The sequence below is a fragment of the Penicillium solitum genome (assembly GCF_028829755.1).
Source record: "Penicillium solitum strain IBT 25940 chromosome Unknown utg000001l_segment0_segment0, whole genome shotgun sequence".
NCBI lineage: Eukaryota > Fungi > Ascomycota > Eurotiomycetes > Eurotiales > Aspergillaceae > Penicillium > Penicillium solitum.
The window spans coordinates 6,271,127-6,291,734 of NW_027072121.1; the positions used below are offsets into that span (position 1 = coordinate 6,271,127).

The 20,608-nt window shown below is 47.8% G+C and overlaps 10 protein-coding genes across 10 annotated transcripts; 7 read left to right on the top strand and 3 right to left on the bottom strand.

The window, feature by feature from the left end:
* Nucleotides 1–202: 202 nt before the first annotated feature.
* Nucleotides 203–2,131, top strand: N7455_002386 (KRI1 family protein; the record flags this gene model as incomplete). Its single annotated transcript, XM_065604269.1, is given in 3 exon segments — nt 203–419; nt 485–1,191; nt 1,211–2,131. The coding sequence occupies 3 exon segments, from the start codon at nt 242–244 to the stop codon at nt 2,129–2,131; spliced, it is 1,806 nt and encodes a 601-aa protein (XP_065462760.1). The 5' UTR covers nt 203–241.
* A 1,705-nt stretch (nt 2,132–3,836) lies between these two features.
* Nucleotides 3,837–5,310, top strand: N7455_002387 (putative mitochondrial ADP,ATP carrier protein (Ant); the record flags this gene model as incomplete). Its single annotated transcript, XM_040962128.2, has 5 exons — nt 3,837–3,887; nt 4,067–4,088; nt 4,173–4,249; nt 4,463–4,708; nt 4,762–5,310. 5 exons carry the CDS (start codon nt 3,837–3,839, stop codon nt 5,308–5,310), a joined length of 945 nt encoding a protein of 314 aa, XP_040807424.1.
* A 597-nt stretch (nt 5,311–5,907) lies between these two features.
* Nucleotides 5,908–6,747, top strand: N7455_002388 (uncharacterized protein; the record flags this gene model as incomplete). The annotated part of the gene is made up of 1 exon (XM_040962116.2): nt 5,908–6,747. One exon carries the CDS (start codon nt 5,908–5,910, stop codon nt 6,745–6,747), a length of 840 nt encoding a protein of 279 aa, XP_040807448.2.
* A 1,338-nt stretch (nt 6,748–8,085) lies between these two features.
* N7455_002389 (uncharacterized protein) lies at nt 8,086–9,180 on the bottom strand (the record flags this gene model as incomplete). The annotated part of the gene is made up of 1 exon (XM_040962121.2): nt 8,086–9,180. One exon carries the CDS (start codon nt 9,178–9,180, stop codon nt 8,086–8,088), a length of 1,095 nt encoding a protein of 364 aa, XP_040807433.1.
* Nucleotides 9,181–11,180: 2,000 nt separating this feature from the next.
* Nucleotides 11,181–11,766, bottom strand: N7455_002390 (gamma-glutamylcyclotransferase family protein; the record flags this gene model as incomplete). Its single annotated transcript, XM_065604270.1, has 2 exons — nt 11,181–11,630; nt 11,680–11,766. The coding sequence occupies 2 exons, from the start codon at nt 11,764–11,766 to the stop codon at nt 11,181–11,183; spliced, it is 537 nt and encodes a 178-aa protein (XP_065462761.1).
* Nucleotides 11,767–12,195: 429 nt separating this feature from the next.
* On the top strand, nt 12,196–14,331 carry N7455_002391 (putative carboxylesterase; the record flags this gene model as incomplete). Its single annotated transcript, XM_040962133.2, has 3 exons — nt 12,196–12,304; nt 12,367–12,736; nt 12,789–14,331. The coding sequence occupies 3 exons, from the start codon at nt 12,196–12,198 to the stop codon at nt 14,329–14,331; spliced, it is 2,022 nt and encodes a 673-aa protein (XP_040807425.2).
* A 683-nt stretch (nt 14,332–15,014) lies between these two features.
* Nucleotides 15,015–15,197, top strand: N7455_002392 (uncharacterized protein; the record flags this gene model as incomplete). Its single annotated transcript, XM_065604271.1, has 1 exon — nt 15,015–15,197. One exon carries the CDS (start codon nt 15,015–15,017, stop codon nt 15,195–15,197), a length of 183 nt encoding a protein of 60 aa, XP_065462762.1.
* Nucleotides 15,198–16,153: 956 nt separating this feature from the next.
* Nucleotides 16,154–17,609, top strand: N7455_002393 (uncharacterized protein; the record flags this gene model as incomplete). The annotated part of the gene is made up of 2 exons (XM_040962127.2): nt 16,154–16,173; nt 16,226–17,609. The coding sequence occupies 2 exons, from the start codon at nt 16,154–16,156 to the stop codon at nt 17,607–17,609; spliced, it is 1,404 nt and encodes a 467-aa protein (XP_040807444.2).
* Nucleotides 17,610–18,282: 673 nt separating this feature from the next.
* On the top strand, nt 18,283–18,909 carry N7455_002394 (uncharacterized protein; the record flags this gene model as incomplete). Its single annotated transcript, XM_040962122.1, has 3 exons — nt 18,283–18,463; nt 18,595–18,824; nt 18,880–18,909. 3 exons carry the CDS (start codon nt 18,283–18,285, stop codon nt 18,907–18,909), a joined length of 441 nt encoding a protein of 146 aa, XP_040807431.1.
* A 684-nt stretch (nt 18,910–19,593) lies between these two features.
* Nucleotides 19,594–20,533, bottom strand: N7455_002395 (40S ribosomal protein eS19; the record flags this gene model as incomplete). The annotated part of the gene is made up of 3 exons (XM_040962131.2): nt 19,594–19,888; nt 19,957–20,081; nt 20,504–20,533. The coding sequence occupies 3 exons, from the start codon at nt 20,531–20,533 to the stop codon at nt 19,594–19,596; spliced, it is 450 nt and encodes a 149-aa protein (XP_040807428.1).
* Nucleotides 20,534–20,608: the final 75 nt, after the last annotated feature.

Consider the following 20,608-nt stretch of genomic DNA (forward strand, 5'->3'; position numbering starts at 1 on the left):
TATGCTTTTCCGGCTTGTAGCGGTCTCGACTTTGACTGAGACCTCCTCCGTCCTGCTCAGGTGAGCCTCCGGATGATCTAATTGGCTACGTCAGGGACGGGTCCCTGCCTTGGTGCCTGATCTTCAAGGCACTAGGGAAGAGAGGCGGTTTCTCTGGATAGGGCGGTGTGAGATTTTTTTTCTTTCTGCCAATTGGGGATTTCACAGATTCGGCCTTCAATCACATACCTGATCACACAAAATGGAGCCTCCTTCTAAGAAAATGCGAAAGCTCTTGGATCAAGATAGCGATAGCGACTCTGGGGATGATGCTGGTGGAGTGCTCCTCGGCAACCAGTCGTCTGATACCGGGTTCAAGATCAATGAAGACTTCGCTCGTCGATTTGAGCACAACAAGAAGAGAGAAGAAGTTGCGAGACGTACGTGCTTACACTCGATATTTTTGCGCCTTAGTCGCACATGCTAACATTGGCTTAACTCACAGTGGAAGCAAAGTACGGCAAGTCCTCCAGTCTTGGAAACCGCCAAGTCGAAGACTCTGAGGATTCCGACTCCGAAGAAGAGGATGATGATGCAGAGCTCGCTACAGTAGCTCTGGATGCTGAAATCTCGGCGACGTTGAACGCTATTCGTTCCAAGGATCCTCGCGTTTACGACAAAGATGCCAGCTTTTACAGCAAGTTCGACCCGGAGGCAGCCGATGCCGGAAAAGGCCCCAAGGAAAAGTCCATGACGCTGCGCCAATACCATACGGAAAATCTTCTAAGTGGTGTCGACCCAGCTGAGGAGGAAAGCACCACAAGGACCTATGCCCAAGAGCAAGCCGACTTGAAAAATGCTATTGTCAAGGAGATGCACGGAGCGGCAGACAAGTCCGACGAAGAGATGGAAGATGCCGACGAGTTTATGGTCCGCAAACCCGGCCAGGATGCTTCGTTGCCCAAATCTGAAATCAAACTCGATATCGAGAATGCGGACAAAGACCCTGAGACTTTCCTATCCAACTTCTTGTCAGCACGAGCCTGGATCCCCGCCGACAAGCCAGAGCTGCATCCGTTTGATTCAGATGAGGATGACGATGTTGAGCGGGCAGACGCTATCGAAGAAGCATATAACTTCCGCTTCGAAGACCCCAACAAGATGAACGAGGTGATTGTCACTCACTCTCGTGATCTGACCAACCAGCAATCCGTCCGTCGCGACGAAAAAGAGCTCCCGTAAGAAGATTCGCGACGCCGAGCGCGCACTCAAGGATGAGGAGAAGAAGCAGCGTGAAACTGAGAAGAATCGTCTTCGCAAACTGAAGACTGAGGAACTCCAGAAAAAGGTGGAGCAGATCAAGGAGGTTGCGGGACTCCGTGCCTCACAATTTACCGACGACGACTGGTCTCGTTTCCTGGACGCTTCCTGGGACGACTCAAACTGGGAAGCAGAGATGCAAAAACGGTTTGGCGAGGAGTATTATGCCGGGGAGGAGGGTGAGGGCAGCGAAAATGAGGGAGGCAAGAAGAAGAAGCATCCTAAGAAGCCTACATGGGATGACGATATCGATATCAACGACTTGGTCCCAGACTACGAGGATGAAGAAGCGCAGCCCACACTCGAACTATCAGAAGCCGAGGATGAAGATGACGACGAAGCTTCCGGATCTAAGAAGAAGAGCAAGGCCGAAGAGAAGCGTATCAAAAAACGTGAGGCCCGCAAAGACCGTCTTCGCATTGACGATGCGGTTGAGCGCAACCTGGATCTCGATATCACCTTGCTTCCTGGAGCTACAAAGAAGAACGCCACACAGTTCCGCTACCGCGAAACCTCGCCGCAGAGCTTTGGCTTGACGGCACGGGATATCCTCATGGCAGACGACACACAGCTCAACAAGTTCGCTGGTCTGAAGAAGCTGGCCACCTTCCGCGAAGAAGAGCAGAAGCGTCGCGATCAGAAGAAGCTGGGCAAGAAGGCCCGGCTTCGCGAGTGGCGCAAGGACACTTTCGGTGATGAGAATGGGCCGGTGTTCAAGTTTGGCGGTGATGTCCAACCTAGTCAGCCCAAGGAGGCTATTGATGAGGATAAGGTTGATATCAGAGAGGGAGATGGCACACGTAAGAAGAGAAAGAGGTCGAAGAAGCATTAAACATGTTGCATCTGTCAATCTCTCATTGTTTATATAGCTTTTTCGAATCAATTTATGAAACGAAACAAAAAGATTCTGTGCCGAGTTAGAGGATGTACTTAGGCACTCAATGACAATTCCTTGTGATAATATATATCAACCATAACTTGTCATGTCGAAATAAGGAAGGTGCAGCTGAAAAATGGAAGAAAAGCAAATAGACAGCTTTAAGAAGTGTTGGATGGTTGTACTACTAAGAATATATATTTACGGCTTTACTCGAGAGTTGGAACATAAAATACAATAAAAATACAAATTGCAACTCTATTTTACCATCTAGTAGTTAGATTTACAGCCTCATAGAGATATTTTAAATTCGATTGAGAATGACTTTCCTGCTTTGTTTGCTTTCAGGCTCCTATACATACCTGTAGGACTCCGTAGCTCCCAAAGCGGAAAGCTCCCATGCGATGCGGGCCCACTCAGGCGCTAGCGGTTGCTGGGGCCAACCTCGGGATGTTTTGATTCCAAGCTATAGGAAGCTCCAAATATTGCTATTATGAGCTGGGCAGTTAAATGAATTGAAGGTACGGTGTACTCCGTATACCACACAGATAATTTCCTTGAAGACCGAGGAAAGTGGAGCCAAGTGTTGTACTATTGGGTACCTGGCATTAACATGTGAAGTACCCAGGTACATCGTCCATGCGGCGATCTATCACCTTAAAGTTTGTACCCGCGACACGGAAATAGTAGCAAGGAAAAAAAATTGTCTCATATCAAGTTCAGGTATCCCTCACATATCGCAGTCTTATTACCGCAATTGGGAGGGATCATATTTGTCACATCTGCTCAATTGAGTTGTTTATACAACAATGTCCTAGATAATCCCACGACTAAGGATTGAAAATAAGAAATAAGATGCTTAGTGTAGGGGGCCGAGGAGACCTGGGGAGAATCCACTCGCCCGAGGCAAACAAAGGCGACTTCGTACACATACATACAAATTACATAGGAACATCGGGTCCTTTGAGATCAAGTTTGAGCAACTAATCAAGCGCGACACGTTCGAAATCATTCAACCCCAGAATGCAAGGCTAGAAGGGAATCGCGACGTCGGTGGCAAGTCCGAGATATAATTTTCATGCCCGGTTCGCCATCGGATACCCGGCCAGCAAAAAGGAGGTTGCCCCGGGGAGTGGAGGCCCGGCATTGGACAGGGAAATATACACCGTACCCCTACGGTAATATGCACCGGCGCTTGGGCCGTTGCTCGGGACTACAGGATGTCGATGATCAAAGTGAAAATATTGGATATTGATTGACTTTCAAAGAAAACAAAAGTGAAATCATCAAGTGTTGTATTGTAGATAGGAACAGAGTGGTCCCTTTAACAGTTCCAAAAAGACCCCCATACGCCCATAGCACTTGTCCAGGCCCAATATCAAGACCAGCTGGCCAGATTGCAGAATTTTCAGTGGATCGGGAGATATCGGCAAGAGGCAAACCAATACAACATAATAACAGTAACTTACAGTAATATAACCCCCTGGGCTTCCTGATTGGGTCTTAGCGCCCGGCGGTCGAGTATTTTTTTTCTGGCCCCCCTTCCCGCCTTCTCTCTTCCTTTTTCTTCCTCATTATCCCTGGTGTCTCTTTCTTCTTGACACTCTTTCCATCTCCTCTCTTTTTTTTTGCATCCCGTTTCTTTTGCACTATCTTCAAAATGGGTTCCGGTGATGTTAACCAGGCCGACAAGTCCGTCTTCGGCATGCCCGTAAGTGTCTCCCTACGAGCTTGTGAGAGCTGGCCTCGATGTCGCGTGAAGATTCAAAGCGATGAGATGTCAAGCATCAAATTATCATCGAACTTGCTTCAAAGCGCGATTTCAAGCGTCGCTCATCGCTACCTCAATGTGAATTGAACTGAGCAACAATACTAACAAACTTTTCACAGGGCTTCGTTGTCGACTTCCTGAGTACGTGTCACGCTTGATGCTTGCAATTATTAGCAATTGCAAACTTCAACAACGTCTCCAATATCAATACTAACTGTCTATTAGTGGGTGGTGTCTCCGCCGCTGTCTCTAAGACCGCCGCTGCCCCCATTGAGCGTATCAAGCTCCTGATCCAGAACCAGGTTGGTTATCACCCGTCCAGCACCGATTGGAATGGGCCGAAGGCAGAAGATTACGCTTGATTGTGATTTACAATTGAGTGTGAGATGAAACGTTTGACACGAGCTGTGTTTTCGCATCGATCACAGCCTGTGAAAAATTTTCTCCCTTGGCCCGTGCCAGTCGGCTCGTCAATATTTTCACCAATTCAGCATCTAACCAGACTCGATCAATAGGATGAGATGCTCAAGCAGGGTCGTCTCGACCGCAAGTACAACGGTATCGGCGACTGCTTCAAGCGTACCGCCGCCGCTGAGGGTGTCGTCTCCTTGTGGCGTGGTAACACCGCCAACGTCATCCGTTACTTCCCTACCCAGGCTCTTAACTTCGCTTTCCGTGACACCTACAAGTCCATGTTCGCCTACAAGAAGGACCGTGATGGATACGGCAAGTGGATGATGGGTAACCTTGCCTCCGGTGGTGTATGTATCTGAAAATACTCTCAGCCTTGGACCACAGCTAACACAACATTTAGGCCGCTGGTGCCACTTCCCTCCTCTTCGTCTACTCCCTGGACTACGCCCGTACCCGTCTGGCCAACGATGCCAAGTCCTCCAAGGGCTCCGGTGAGCGCCAGTTCAACGGTCTCGTCGATGTCTACCGCAAGACCCTCGCCACCGACGGTATTGCCGGTCTCTACCGTGGCTTCGGTCCCTCCGTTCTCGGAATTGTCGTCTACCGTGGTCTCTACTTCGGAATGTACGATTCCATCAAGCCCGTTCTCCTCGTTGGTCCTCTTGAGGGCTCTTTCCTCGCCTCCTTCCTGCTCGGCTGGACCGTCACCACCGGTGCCGGTGTTGCCTCTTACCCTCTTGACACCGTTCGCCGCCGCATGATGATGACCTCCGGTGAGGCCGTCAAGTACTCCAGCTCCATGGATGCTGCCCGCCAGATCGTCGCCAAGGAGGGTGTCAAGTCTCTCTTCAAGGGTGCCGGTGCTAACATCCTCCGTGGTGTTGCCGGTGCTGGTGTCCTGTCTATCTACGACAAGGCCCAGCTCCTCCTCCTCGGCAAGAAGTTCTAAGCGATTCACTGAAAATGTGAGTCTCTTGCCACTGTAGTTATACTGGAATAGGGGACGCATACCTCCCCCCGGTGTAACCACTGGGCGTGGAATTCGAGGATGTGGGATGGTCAAAAGATAGATGCGTCAAGAAATGGGTCTGAAGGATCTTGAAGCATAGAATGGTTGATTCTTCCCTTTTTGTACCCAATGTACTTTACTGCCTGCAAACTCTTTTTCGTTTTTTCAACTTGATCTTTGTAAACATAGTAAAAGTAAACAATCTTATAAATCCGAAGGGGCTAAGAATGCTCTCCGTTCTTTATTTGATATTCAAATGTCGGGGCTATATGTTGTTTGCTTTCAGCTTGAAGCAGTGGCAAGCAAATGGTCAACCATTTAAATCCAATATCTTTTCAGTCAATATTTCGAACCAACTTCACTGAAGCACAGGCAACCGCCAAAAAAGAAAAAGAAAAGAAAAGGCATCCTAAAGCGGAAAGGATCCACAGCGGCAATAGCCATGACGTCTAAGCTCCTTGAAGCTACAAAAGCCGCTTCATCTCCCTTGACACTTAAGCCTCCCACTTACCCCATATCAGTTTATCAACATCCAGAATGTCTACTCCAACAGGAATCCAAACTTACAACTCAGCGCCTGTCAACTCCAAGCAGGAGGAAGAAGGGACCCACGCAACAACCTCACAGCCCGAACCCGCCACCTCAATCGAGTCACTAGCAAGCGCACCCTCACAACCTCAACCAGTACCCGCAACAACAACAGCAACAGCAACAGCAACAGCTCCCTCCAACCCTCCAATCAACGCAATCGCCGAGCCCAGCTCCTCAGAACCAGCACCACCCCAGCCAGGCGCCACAGCAGTGCAACCAACCCCAACAGCAACAGCCGCACCTGAAGCATCACCACCACCACCACCAACAACCTCCCTCCCCGAGACAGCAACATCCACAACCCAGACCCCACCCGCACCCCAACCGGGCGCCACCCCATCACCATCAACAGCATATACAGGAGGAGTAGGAGCAGGAGCAACTCAATCCTCTTCTCCAATCCCTCCACCCCCAAAAACCGGCGAGACCATCTCCCAACCACCACCACAAGCAGCGCAGCCAACCCAAAGCTACACACAATCCTACTCATACAACGCCCCGGCCCTGGGTGCGCAGACTGCAACACCGAACTCGACCTCCTCGCCTTATTCGTCTGTGTACCAGACGCAGGCGGGATCATACGCTCGTCCGCAGACGCAGACTCTGCCGCTGCATTACGGTGCCGGTGCTGGTACTGGGTCTGGTGGTGGGGCGGATAATATTTTCCCCGAAGAGGAGGAGGAGGGGTTTATTGGTGCGGCGAAGGGATGGATGAAGTGGTCTGGGAATAAGTTGGCGGAGGTTGAGAAGGGGGTTTGGAAGAAGATTAATGATGTTCATGATTAGGAGGTTGGGGTGAGGTTGGGTTTATTGGGGGGGTTAGGAAGGTTGGATTTTGTTTTATTATGGGTTTGCATGCGGTGTGTTGGACTTTTCTTTTTGTATCTGATAGGATATTTGGGGTATGATGGGACCTCGGGAGTATTGAATTAGGTCACGGACTTTGGGGTTTGTACTTTATTTGGAGTTCGGTTTGAACGATATTTTCAATACCAATGCTTTGGTTGGACTTGCATCTTGAAGATAAGTGGTGGCTTTGGACTATAAAGTAATTATGACTACGTGAAAGCTTCCTGGCGAAGCTCTGATAGATGCACTCAAATGTAAGAACATTCAGCACCCCAGTATAGGGCTGTATGGATTCTTCGGATGAGTATAGAGTTCTATACTAGGACACTTAGGTTACAAGCAAAAAGAAGAAGATGACAACTGAACCACGCAGCATTTGCAACGCGTTAAGTTTCTAAAACTAAGGGACTATGTATCTTCATCCCATCCCCGGCCGAAAAACGTTAAGTATTCAGCCTCGAAAACTGAAGCCAAAACCTCCATGGCAATGCAAGGATGATGAACCTGCAATGTACAACAGACTATGCGTAGAGCGCAAAAAAAGAACAGAGACAAATAGACAAATAGACACAGAGAAAGAGAGAAAGGGAGAAGACCACTTCTCAGTTGGATCAGTGAAGATGACTGAGATTCCATACAAGTCGGAAGGGCCAGTGCAATCAATAAAGACGACCAGAACCTCACACCAGATGGCTGAGATCTTCCAAGGATGGTTGGGAGTTGTTGAAGTTGAAAACCCATAAAAAAAAAAGAGACAAAGTAGAGTATTAGAAAAGTCCGTAGTATGAAAGAGAAAAAGAGAAAAGAACACAAGTCTTGTAGCAGTGGTAGCTGACTCGACTAATGCAAAGATAAACGCCGGAATGAGTAGGTGGCAGACAGTTGTACTGTAAGCAAACCCACGGAAAAAAATAAAGAGAGCGGAGAAGAAAAGGGGTATTTGGAGTTGTCATAGTGGTAGCAGCGACGGGGCTGCTACCCTGAATCGTCATGACAAGTTGTTTCGTGTCAGGCATAACAGAAAAGTGAAGACTTGAACGCCATCTTGGAAACCCAATACCACAAAGGTCCAACCCAACGCCCATATCGAGGTAGTTGCACTGCAAACTACCCAAATTTCCTGGCTTTGGATTTTTTTTTTTTTGGAATTGCCGAAAAGCCATGGCACGCCAAAAGCGGTCCAGACCAGCTTCGACGGCCTTGAATAAGAAGAAAAATAGTGTATCCCGCAAAGAGTAGAAATAAATAAACGCCGATCATGATGAGGGTGGGGCTTTACATGGAGCCCAGGCGGAGGAGCGCCTCCACAGCGGCGCGTTCCTGGATGTCGAAGGTGCGGGGTGGCAACTTAGCCACAGATGGACAGGTGGCGGGGAAAATCCCAGATGGCTGAGGCTTTGCGCGCGCAGCGACGTGGCCGTTGATGAAACTGCCGTTGTTGTTCATCGAACGCGCGCGCAAAGCGTCGGCGCCAATTTGTGCCCAGTCCTCCTCATCGGTGTCATCGCCTTCAACCCACTCGTTTTCTTGCATCTCATCGGGTGCCTCCGAGGAAGAACAGTACTCGCCGTCATCGCCATCGAGAGACATTTTGTCGGCCTCATGTTCCAGCATGTCGAGGTCGCCGTGCATGCCGTAATCGTCAGTGTACGAGAACGCCGTAGATTCGGCAAAGCTCATCCGGTATGGATGACGGTTGCCACCCTGCCAACCCGACTGGCCCTGGATCTGTAGGCCACGCTGCTGGAACGAACCTGCGACACTCGAGGGAGGCGACGATGAAGCATTCAAATCACGATCGTGAGCAGGTTCACCACGACGTCGCGCGTCCCAGCGGCCCCAGCCAATCTTCTCGAACACCACATCGCCTTGGACACCACCCGCCTCTCCTCCATTTCCTCGACCCTCCAACGCGGCGACAACCAGTCTGCGCGCCTTGGCTGGGGGAATATGCGAAAAGCCAGGAACCGAGGTTGTCAAATGACCCATAACGTGGCGGATGGCCAAGGGGCCCTGCTCCAGCAAGATCTCCGGGAGATGATATTTGGAGAGCATGGCAGGGGTGATCGCGCCGGTACTGTCGAGGTCATCGACAGGCAGGGAGACGTGATGACCGTTGGCGTTTTCCGCATCCTCGAGGTCGATATCGGAGTCCAACTGGGGAACAGTCGATAGCGGCGATCCTGGCGACAGTGTCGCTCGGTGCTTGTAGGTCTGAGGAGGAAGGGTCGGGGAAATAGAGTTGGGTGGCGTGGGCAGCATCCCAGGCACACGGCCGCCACTCAGACCGGAACGGCGCTGAGGGATATCAACCGAAGCAGTCTTGCCAGCAAGAGCCATTGCAATGCTGGAGTTTGTCTGGAAAGCCATGATGGATAGATGGATTTGTGAAAGGGGAAGAACCTAGAACGCGCAAGCCGGGGTATATGAGTCAGAAGACCGTCTAATACGCGACAAAGGAAGGTACCACGGAATGATCGGGTGGCAACAGAATAGTTTCAGAGTGAAAGAAAGTCAGGGTTTAGAACAAAGGAACTCACCTTTCACACACAGTGGACAAAGAGACACTCCGTGTAGCGAAGGGCCAACTTTGTTTAGGGCTTGGGGATCCACGTAGGGGGGATGCGACGCGGCAAGGGGAGATAGATAGTCGCGATAAGAGCAGATTCCAAGGGGAAGAGGTCGAAGAGTGTCGAGTATTGGGGTGAAGAGGAAGAGGGAGAAAGATAAGTGTGACTCCCTGGAAGTGACTTAGACCTTTGTACTCTTACTAGGAAGGCCCAAGTATGGGAATTAGGAAAGCGCGTGGGTGAATTGATTGGCGCCTCGTAGGACACACCGGGTGCTTCCGGCTTTCTCTATACTATGAGAACTGTTTACTATTAAACTACGACATTATTACCCTCTATTACTCTGGATTCTTTTTTAGTTTTTAATATATTCACATGAATACATATATAAAGTTATACATTCTACATTATCTGACCCTTTCTAACTACATAACTCATCTTCCTCTTCTTTCATGCTCACACTCCGTAAATATCCCTGAGTCGATCAAGGAAATCCAGTTGTAACCCCTCCCCCCACTGGTCCAAAGATATCCTGAGTAATAGTGAAATCAAAAACCCCTCATGCCAAGTTGTTATCGGCCAGTCATGGTGATCCCCAGTGCTCGTGCGCCTTTAATGAACGCTTGCAGCGCTCCAGGGCGTAACCCTATTTTCTCCTATCATCGGCTGATAACCATCGTTCGGGGCACGTGGACCATTTTAAGAGAAACTTCCATCTCTTGTACCCATGGACACTCATTCATAATGTACATGTCATTCTTATTTCGATGTCTGTTTCCGATCAAGAATTGCCCCTCCATTGTGTAACTATGTCGGTAGTAAGTCCAACATAAAGCAATAGGGTAAGCATGTAAGCATGCAATGTACTCGGTACATCCACTTTCCCTCGGGTCCCACTATAATCTGGGCTCTGGGCCCTTGACGTCACTTGTACCAGTGACATTTCTTGGAATTGGGCATTTGCTATTTTATTCTATCATCTATACTTCTGCATATACTGTGCGTTGTATACTCCGTACTCTGCGTTGTATATGCATCCCAAGCAGTATACGTAATTCATCCCTAAACTACAACATTGAACCCACCCTTACAATCCCGAAGATGCTGTCCACATTCGCCTTATCTTCTTGGAATGTAATGCTGCATAGTTGACACCTGCCCGAGAAGTCCAAGCCCCCCGTTGCCCCGTACGAATACATCCGAGGAATGCACCTAGTGCGAGGTCCATGTACGACATACAAGCCACCTGTACTCTTGTACACTTGTACACCTGTTGACTTGTGGGTTTATTAGGGTCTGTGTGTTGGAAATTGTGGGCTTGCTCAATTCGGTCATCAATTCCCTTTCCCCCCTCCCATTGTGCGGGAAGTAGATGCGGATGACGAGCTAGCCCTGCATGTCACCTTCTATGCCATTCTACCATTCTATACAATTCTAACCCCTCAGTGGTGCGCCGAGGGGTTTACTTGCTCTCCTGTTGATCGCCCGGGTTGCCTGTGCCTTGGTCGGTTCCTGGTGCGCTTATCCTATTTTACCCCGCGTTGTTCGAAATCAACTCGATTTTGCAGATAACCACATTTTGGTCATGCGATACTATATATTTTGGTCATGCTTCCCCTGAAATTTGTTGCTTACAGGTAGTCAGACAATATTTAGTCCACAATCTGACTCAGACTAAAAGTGATAAGCGGAAAGGGCTATTTTTTTTTTTTTTTGGCTCTACGCTGTATATGTGCATCGTACATTCTATAACTTCCCGTCTCGGACTCCGAAGTATGAGCCCACCCCACGTCTCCCTCTTCATTTCTTTCTTCGCAATGCCCTCCTCTCCGACCAAATCCTCAAATCGAAAGACCCCTCACTCAGATCACGCATATTCCCCACAAAGAGAAACGCGTACCCTTCTGCCTGTGTGGGAGATTGGCCATCCGCATACCGAATTGAGCAAGCAATAGTTGTGTAGTTAGGGCCCTCATAAGCCGCTAGTTTCTTTGCGTCCTCAACTGTCGGTATCTCGTACACGGCCCCTGTGACGGTATCCCCGGGATCACCAGATAGTAAGGCCGGGTAGGGGCCCCAAAACTTACACTTGTAGCCCTCAATGTACGCAGGTCGCAGGTGGGATGCCTGTTTTAGGCCTAACAGATCTATGAGTAGACTTTGATCTTGGAGTGAGCCGTAGAAGAAGTATGGTCCTGTTGGAGGAGGATGGTCCTGTTGGAGGAGGGCCTTGGGTTTGAGGTCGGGGGACTTGGGATTGAAAGAAGTGGCTGGGAGATGCGCTTCGCATCTTTAGGACTGTGGGTGATGTTTTTGAGCGAGGATTCTCTGGAGGAGGTGGGGGTGGAGGTGGTCGACTGTCCGTTGATCGCGTTGAGTCGGCCATGACTGTAGTATAAAGATATGAAGCATCGACTTGAGCGCTGTCTACGGTCTTTGTGGGATGTTGTCCTATACACTGATGTGTTGCTTATGTGCTCGAACCTTCGTGGGGAAAACCCCTGCCGTTGCGGGGGATTGCAGATGCCTTCACTACTATGTACACACATTATTTTGCTGTTATTTTAGGCAAAAAAAGCTTTAACTCCTGCTAAACCACGATGTTGAAGAAGTGAGGTTAAATAAACTCTTACAATCGGATAAATGGGGGATCTTCACCTATTCTGATAAGGCTATTTCCCCGACGCGGGCGTTCAAGTGCCTAAATACACAATTAGATAATTAGGGGGAGGAAAAAAGCAAAGACAAATAGGAAAACAGGGTGTTTTCCGGTAGTTTGGAGGTATTTTTCGAGTTCATCACATATTTGACCATAATGGTCTACTATTTTGCATTCCTCTGTTTGGCAATCATCGCAAACGCAGCAGTGAGCTCTAAGTCTTTGGACTCTGATATTTCCATTCTCATTCATAATGATCTGATAGGTACGCATATTGCATATCCCCCGAAATTGGAATCTGGAATCAAAGACTGACTGTTGAAACAGAAACCGAAAGTCCTCTATCAGGCTCAGGAATCCTGGTGCTCGATGCAAGATCATGGCAAGAAGCCACTGATAGCTGCCAAAAGCTTGGAGAGTCTCTCTGGGGGACCAATTCTAGTTATAGAGATATCCAAAGTGACTTGGACTACCTTGTATTCCAAGGCAAATACACTCGCGACCAACGTTTTTGGACTACCTTGGACCACCGCAAAATATCGACCATCGACACAACTGGTCGGGTCAATAAAGCCTCTGCGGACGAAGAACTGCCGGTGCTTTGTACACAAAGTGCTCCCTTTTCTAACAGTACATTCCAAAACACAAGTGCTCAGTGGCAGGTGACTGTCCACTCCAATGATGAATATCTCACTGGGTAGGAACTAGTATTTCCCCAGAACCTCGCAATCTATCCTAACAAAACATAGATTCCGAGATAGATTCAGTTTCCGCTTTCTGGGAATTCGCTATGCTCAACAACCCCGGCAATGGGACTATTCCCAAGTATATCAAGGGACTGGAAAGAAAGCTTCTGCTCTTGACTATGGCTCCGACTGCACACAAGGCACAACTGGTTCTGAAGACTGCTTGTTCCTCAATGTTTGGACTCCCTATCTTCCAAAAAGTACCAAAATTCAAAAAAGCCATCTCAAGCCTGTGATGCTTTGGATTCATGGTGGAGCTTTCACCGGCGGTACTGGCAGTGACCCGACATTCGACGGTGGCAACCTAGCCTCGAGAGGTGATGTTGTGGTCGTCACGATAAACTACCGCCTGGGAACATTGGGATTCCTCGCACTAGATGATGGCGAAACCAACGGGAACTACGGATTGGCAGACCAGACTACCGCGCTGGAATGGGTTCGTCGGAACATTCAGGATTTCGGCGGTGATCCGGACAGGGTAACCATCTTCGGCCAATCGGCTGGTGCAGCCTCAGTACGGGCATTACTTGCTTCTCCTGCAGCACGAGGTAAATTCGCTGGTGCAATTATGCAGAGCAATCTTGGTGGCTTGGCTTATGGCACAACATACTCGAAATACTATACCATCGCGCAGGCAATGGACGTTGTGGGGAATTCTATTCTCAACGAGACAAACTGCACGGATGCTGCTTCTCCAGTCGAATGTTTGAGACAACTCCCTGTATCGACGATTGCAAATCTCGCCGACTCCGCACGGTATCTGGTTGTTGATGGTGTCTACCTCCGAAGCTCAGAACTGGATTTAACAAACTCATCATCGACCGCCAATGTGCCTTTGATGATCGGTACTATGAGAGACGATGGTGCTGCCATGATTGGCTATCCTGCATCGAGGCAAACTCTGAAGTCCTTCCTCAATGAATCCGGCCTACCTGACTCAGTTGCACCAAGCAAACTCTTCCCTATGCCATCAACCGCCAACTCTACACTCGATATCTTCAACACCTCCTCTCGCATAGCTACAGATGGATGGTTCCGCTGCATCGATGAAGCAACTGCACATACAGGCTCAAGGACACACATATTCCCCGATATCTACTACTACGAGTTCAACCGTTCATACCAAATGCCTGGCTGGTCACCCAATGCCCCGGTGTGCAACGCCCCCATCACAGATGAGTTCCCGAATGGTGACCCCAGAGAAGAGTACTTTAAATGTCATTCTGGCGAGCTGTTCTACGTATTTGGAAGTTTCCGTCGTCAGGGTTTGCCGTTCCGCGATGAGTTCGATCTACCTTTTGGCCAGTATGTGCTAGATTCTTGGGCGAGTTTTGCGAGGGCGGCAAAACCTACTCCTGACTTGGCCTTTTTGAAGGCAAGAGGATATGATAATACAACTCGGGAAATTGAGTTAGCTGGGATATGGGAGCCGTTTGGCAAAGAAAGTCAGCTTCGGCTGCTTCAGTGGCCGTCGAAGATGAGGGATTTGGATGAATTGGAACAATGCCGTGCGTTGAAGTTATCTTTGGATTACTTCAACTCTTAGAATTGAACGAAACGTGTTAGTTCTTTTCGGTATAAACAAAGGGATCTGTATCTTCTAGCTCCGTTGAACCTAGATCATAGATAGATTCGATATTAACAACGTGCGCACCAAGATCTATTCTACACGAAACTTGAATTTATCTCATAGATACTTTTTCAGAGCCAATATGAAGGCCTCTTCGGTCCTTTAGTGTGAGTGGTTTTCATTGACAGTCTCGTTTCAAGGGTCGTTTTAGAACTCTTTCCCCCAGCCCCCTTAACCTCAATCCCTTCGTAGTGTCTTTAATAGTGCTCGAACATGACGTTTGTAGATACAAACCCTTTGTGTGGTCTCTTTATTCTATAGGTATCTCTTTGTGTCAGATAGTTTAAGCGGTCTCTTAGATAGCTGTTTGCTACAGTATAAAAACCATGATGGTCCATCTCAGTGCAAGGACTCAAACCATTCGATTTCATCTTGATCTACCTTGACTGCACTCGTTATTCACTATATACATCTTACAGAGATTATTGTTTTCTTTCGAGATGGCTGGAAAGGGAAGCAATCAAGTTAGTGGGGTTAATCGTACTGTGAGGGACTATTTGGTTAATATAAAGCCGCAATATTTGAATTGCATTTGGGACAAAGGTAATTGGACCCGGGCCCACGGCGATAATAAGGCGTCATTTCGTGGCGTCTATATCATGAAGAGCATGAAGACAAGTACTCAGCCACCAGAGTACCGGATTCTGCTTTTGCACGAAAAGGAGCCCTTGTTAAACTTCACTATGCCGGGCAGCCCGAATAAGAACGGTTCAACCGATCCTCCTACCCCACAGGGGGTTATCGATGCCGTTGTAGTTGAACTCGGCAAGATCGGAAAGTAGAACAACCAAGCCTACAAGTTTGAATATAGAGATCTTTCTCAAGAATCACCAGTCTGTTTTTGCAACCACTTTTAGGGCTCGCTTTCAACTCCGGGTGTAGTGGATGATTTGGATCTTGTTTTTCGGTCGTTCCCCAAATATACTGACTATAATATCTTTTTTTAACAGAATATTTGCTATTTTATTCAAGTGTGAACTGTTCCTTGTCCTTTATTTCTCGTCTTCTCGCTTGTTTCCCCATTTATATACCAATCAAACCCTTGACTTCTCGCCTCTATCACCAAACAAAATATCGTCCTTTCGCTCCTAAGCAAAAGTAAATTATAGAAACAAAGTTCCATCCATCCATTTACCATAATATATGATGTAAACTTAAGTCGGCAGTTAATTGAAGCGGAATCCCGGAAAAGAGTGCATGCTATATACCACAAGTTTCGTTGTGAGAGACAGCATGGGTATCGTAGTCAGATTTGGAGTTGAATTCTCTATTTACAAATCTGACAGCGGTGTTAACACCCCCAAGGAGATCAGAGACCTTTGACTTCTAGGGTCCTTTGGATTTTTTTCCCCTTTCAGTGTTTCAGTTACCCCCATCCCCCTGGGGATATCACATAATTGGAAATCCTGAACAGACAAAGAAAACCAGAGAATAACTCTTTACTAAAAGAGTCTTCATTATTCTTGGGACCATGTATAGGGAGATGTCGTTAGACTGACAGTTGGCACGGCATTCCGCATGAAAGAAAGCTTTTCTTCCATTTTTTTTTCTCTTCTTGTGCTTTGCTCCTCTATTTTTGGCATCTCTTTTTTTGGCTCTTTGTATTATGAACTATTTGTACTGTGTATTTGCCCTCTTTCTAATTGTTTCCAGATGTTCACTTCTGTTCCACTTTGACACCTAGTTCTACCTTTGTAGGGCTTTACCTTTCTTTTTTGCCACGGAAGAAGACTCCAAGATGATGGCTGATATGACCGAGTATGTGACCACTGGCCTTTTGCAGTTTGTGGATTTATTCTAACAGTTTCAGATGCCCATATGTGGTCGGCAACAAGATCACGCTCCAGCTGGAGGGTCACCCGGTTCAAGCCACAATCGTTAAAACGTTTGAACCCTGGACCAATGCATGTGCCATGGTCCTTTCGTTTGACTCTGACCTTTCTGCTCTAGGTATTGAAGGAAATGTGGTCCTGAAGGTTTATGATCGGTGGTTTTCAACGGAACAACGAACTTACTGGCAAACGGATCCTTGGACCCCGGAAATTGAGAGAGATCTTTATGAGTATCTTTGCTCAGATGAAGGGATAAAGTTTGCAATCAAGCATGAAAAATTTTGCATAAAGAAAAGAGAAAAAGAGCACCATTTTATGCCAACAATCATCGAGGAAGATATCGACACCGACGAGGAACAGAACCAACAGAACACCTGTGAGCAGGAAGGCGCCAATGAGAATGATGATGCCAACTCCAAAGGCCCCCTCTCCAAGCTTTCCATGCTCTCTACCAGTCTCTTCTCTCCTCTCTCCCATGCATATAAGATGGCTTCCCGGGGTCTGCTCTGCGCCACTCGCCTTTTTCGCTCTGGAGTCACCGCGGTACTTCCCTGGAGACATCATAAGATCACCGACATTGAAACCCAAGAGATCAACAGAGATAATGAAGCCAGCGAAAACAATTCTACCCAAACACATGGGATTACTGAGGAACAACAGCCCAACAATCTCGATACAGCGGTTGAGGATGCAGGGGAATCTGAAAATGAAGAAGCGGAGTGGGATTACTTAGGCAATGAGCTAGATCTCTGCTTCTTCAAGCAATTCCGGTACGAATCTGAGATCGAAGCATATGAAACGATGAGAGATCTGCAGGGCATTCAAGTTCCCCGAATGTTTGCACATACCAAAATTCTGGGGCCGACATACACCCAAGATCAGCCCATCAGTCGGTATTTCGAACATCCTGGAATTCTTATAGAATACATCGAAGGATTCCCCCTGCCTGAAATCGCCGAACATGCCCCCAGAAAAGAATGGCAGCCCATTATTGACAAAGCCATCGAGATTGTCAACAGTATCATGAGCCATGGGATCATCAATGACGATACGCAAGAAAGGTCCTTTATCGTGCAACCTGATCCAGCCAACACTTTGGATTCCGAATACAAGTTCAAAATGGCTATGATCGACTTTGGTCATACCAGATTCCGTAGAAAATACCACCCTGGAGAGGATTGGCGATGGTGGCAGGCACAGGGTGACTCAGAGGGCGCCATTGGAGTGGCGATGAGTGCGCAACTGGAAAGGGAACAAGGGGGAGGTTACATCTATGAACGGACCCCTTATAGTGAGGCGCTTCAATGTGATTACATGAGTGGAGAATTGCCCAAGGAGAGACCTATTCCACGCGATGTATGATCTGCTTGGAGAAGAATATGTGTGTATTTGTCAAGGAAGACCTATATGCTTCCTTTTTCTCTTTTTCCAGCATTGTCCTCTCTCTCTCTCTTATCTGGTTCTTAACTAAGATAATCAGTAGTTCTTTTCCAACCCCATCAATAAAGCTCTTGTGTTGTGATACTATCGAGGAAGATAATGTATATATATTAGGCAAAATTGTCGAAGTATAAGCATTATACTGGAATCACATTTATTTCATAGAAGATAAGATATATCAACTCCATTAATGTGATCAGGACTTTCCTTCAAGTCATTGAGACAATATAACATACAAATCTCTAAATTGGTGACTGTCAGGGCTAATATTTGTGGGTATGTCCACTTCCGATGCCATTCCGAAGTACAACATACGACTTCAAGTACTATGTAGGCCATGTAATTTTTTTTAGATCTAGAAGGACTTTACATGTATTAATACTTAGCCTTGGTGCAAAGTCTAATATCATGTCTATTGGTCCATATAAAAAAGTAGAATGAAAAACTTCGCTCTTATGGTCGTTGATAAGATCGGATGCGTCCCTTCCGATGTTCCCCCTCAATGATGAAATAGACATATCCTGCAAGTACTCACAATCTTCTCATTATTATTTTTTCTACTTGTAAATATTCCTCCTTAACTCACAAAACCAAAATGTCCTACCAAATCGCCTACGATACTGCCCGCGCACCACCGCGCGGCGCCGCACTCGTCGCATTCATGGAAGACTTCTACCGCACCAGCGACACCGAGTCCCTGCATGATAAATACGTCCAGAGCTTCACTGAAGATGCAACGCTCATTATGGGACCCAAGGAGGCTCAGGGCGCAAGCGGTATGGTGCCATCTGATTCCTGCCCTTAACATTGGTGAAGCTATATAGCCGAATCCGAAGCCCGATTTATATTCCAGAATATACATCTACATTGGGTTGTACCCCAGCTAACAAAACCAACTGCATAACAGAAATTCTCCCTCTCCGCCACGGCCTCTGGACACATGTTGCTTCGCGCCGACACACGCCGACGCAGATCTACTTCGGCGGCGATGATGAGATCATGCTGTACGGTGGCGTGAACTATAGACTCAAGGCTAACCCCGATAATGATGTTTATGTACCTTGGGCTGGACGGGTTGTGTTTGCACCCCAGAAGGGGGACGAGGATATTAAAATGCAGTTTTATCAGGTTTACTTGGTGAGTATATCGTACTGCTGTAATGTGCTGTTTGTGCTGATTGATTGTCTTCTAGGATACCGCGGCCCAGTCGGGAAAGAAATGAAGAGAGAAGATTGAAATGCGAGCTAACATAAGACTTGTCTTGTACATAAATAAGAACAGAGTTGCATAAATTCAATAGCAATAATTGGATATAAATTGATTTGGCCTTTGGAGCATGTCGATCTATATAATGTGCAAGGCTGAGGAGGATCTGCTGGTAGCTAAACGATATCAGACGTCTACATCTACACCTACAACAGAGAGAGAGAGAGGACGGAACAGTTTTGAAGTGTTTAGACATGCTCTTTATTTCCAGGAGACCACGAGAGAAAAAAGGGACAAAGACGCCGTAGGGTTGATCGGGGTCAAAGAGGTGAGGGAGATCATAAAAAAACATGTCAGGGAAAAAAGATCCCCTCCCCTCGACAAGAGAGAGAGGGGAAGGATTGTGTAGAACGTCTCGTCCGCTCTCTTCTCTCGTTCAAGTCTCCGGATAATGATGCCTCATCCTCATGCACTCTGCACCGCCCATATCTCTCTCCGCTAGTAGCCCCGTCTGGTCGTCAGAAAAAAAATATGGAGTGGAACAAGAAAAAAGAAACAAACGTAAAGTCGCGCACGGGACCGCAAGCTCCGAATTTTTATTTTTGTGCCGTCATTTCCAATATCTTGCCGCCGTAGCGAAGACAAAACCACAAAAACAAACGACTTATCCCCGAACTATTAAAAGCCCATTGCGATACGTTTATTCCTCATCCGACTCCTCCTCCTCATCGACGGTGGTCTTGGCGATACGGTCCAAATCACGCTGGCCACTCTGGGTGATGCGGCGGCCACCCTTGTCCTCATCAGTCTCGAGGACACCGATCTTCTCAAGAGCCTGGAGGGCCTTGCGGTCGACGGAGCCGGAGGCATCGACGTGGTGGGCGGGGCGGGCACCACGGTTCTTGGTGGAACCGTGGACCTTGCGGAGACGGCCGACACCGACGGTCTTGCGCATGTAGATGTGACGGGCACAGGCGGCGGCGCGGACGTAGAACCTTTAAAAAAGCAAGAATGTTAATGAATTGTTCGAATTTTCGTGGTTTGATATTTGATGCGGTCGTACCAGTCAGCATCCTGGGGAGGAAGCTCGTTGGAAGCAGAGGTCTTGACAGTGTCAACCCATCCGGGGATGGGGAGCTTTCCCTGACGCTTCAGGAAAGCAGAGTAGGCAGAGATGAACTTCTGCGCCTGTGTGGGGGAGAAAAGTTATATGTTAGTTGTGGCTCATCAAGGTATGCGTGGATCGGCCAAAAGTCTGTGTGGATTTGCAGATGCGGCGGATTCGTTTCTGGAAGCATTTCATCATTCGTCGTATGGAGTGTTTCGCTAGTATGCAGTCGTTGTATCGAGTATTCCAGGGCGAATACCGACAGATAGATGGATCTACCATCAAATATTCGCCCCTCAAAACATGCATGCACATCCTTCAATATTCGACATATTTCCCATAGGCAATGAAACCATTCGGATATTGCGTGCGTGATCCGACGCATTTCCATCTTGGCGATATGATCCGACCGATGTTGTGGTATCCGTGCATCCAGAAACGAACCGTCCACATCACGCAAACCAGAGCTGGCCGATCACCTAAAATCGAGCAGGACACTTACGTCCACATCGCGAACGGTAACACCACCCATTTTGGCGACTTGTCGAGGGGTCGAAGGGTAGGGATTAGAGAGAGAGAGGCGTTGGGCGTCGAGGTGGGCAGGTCG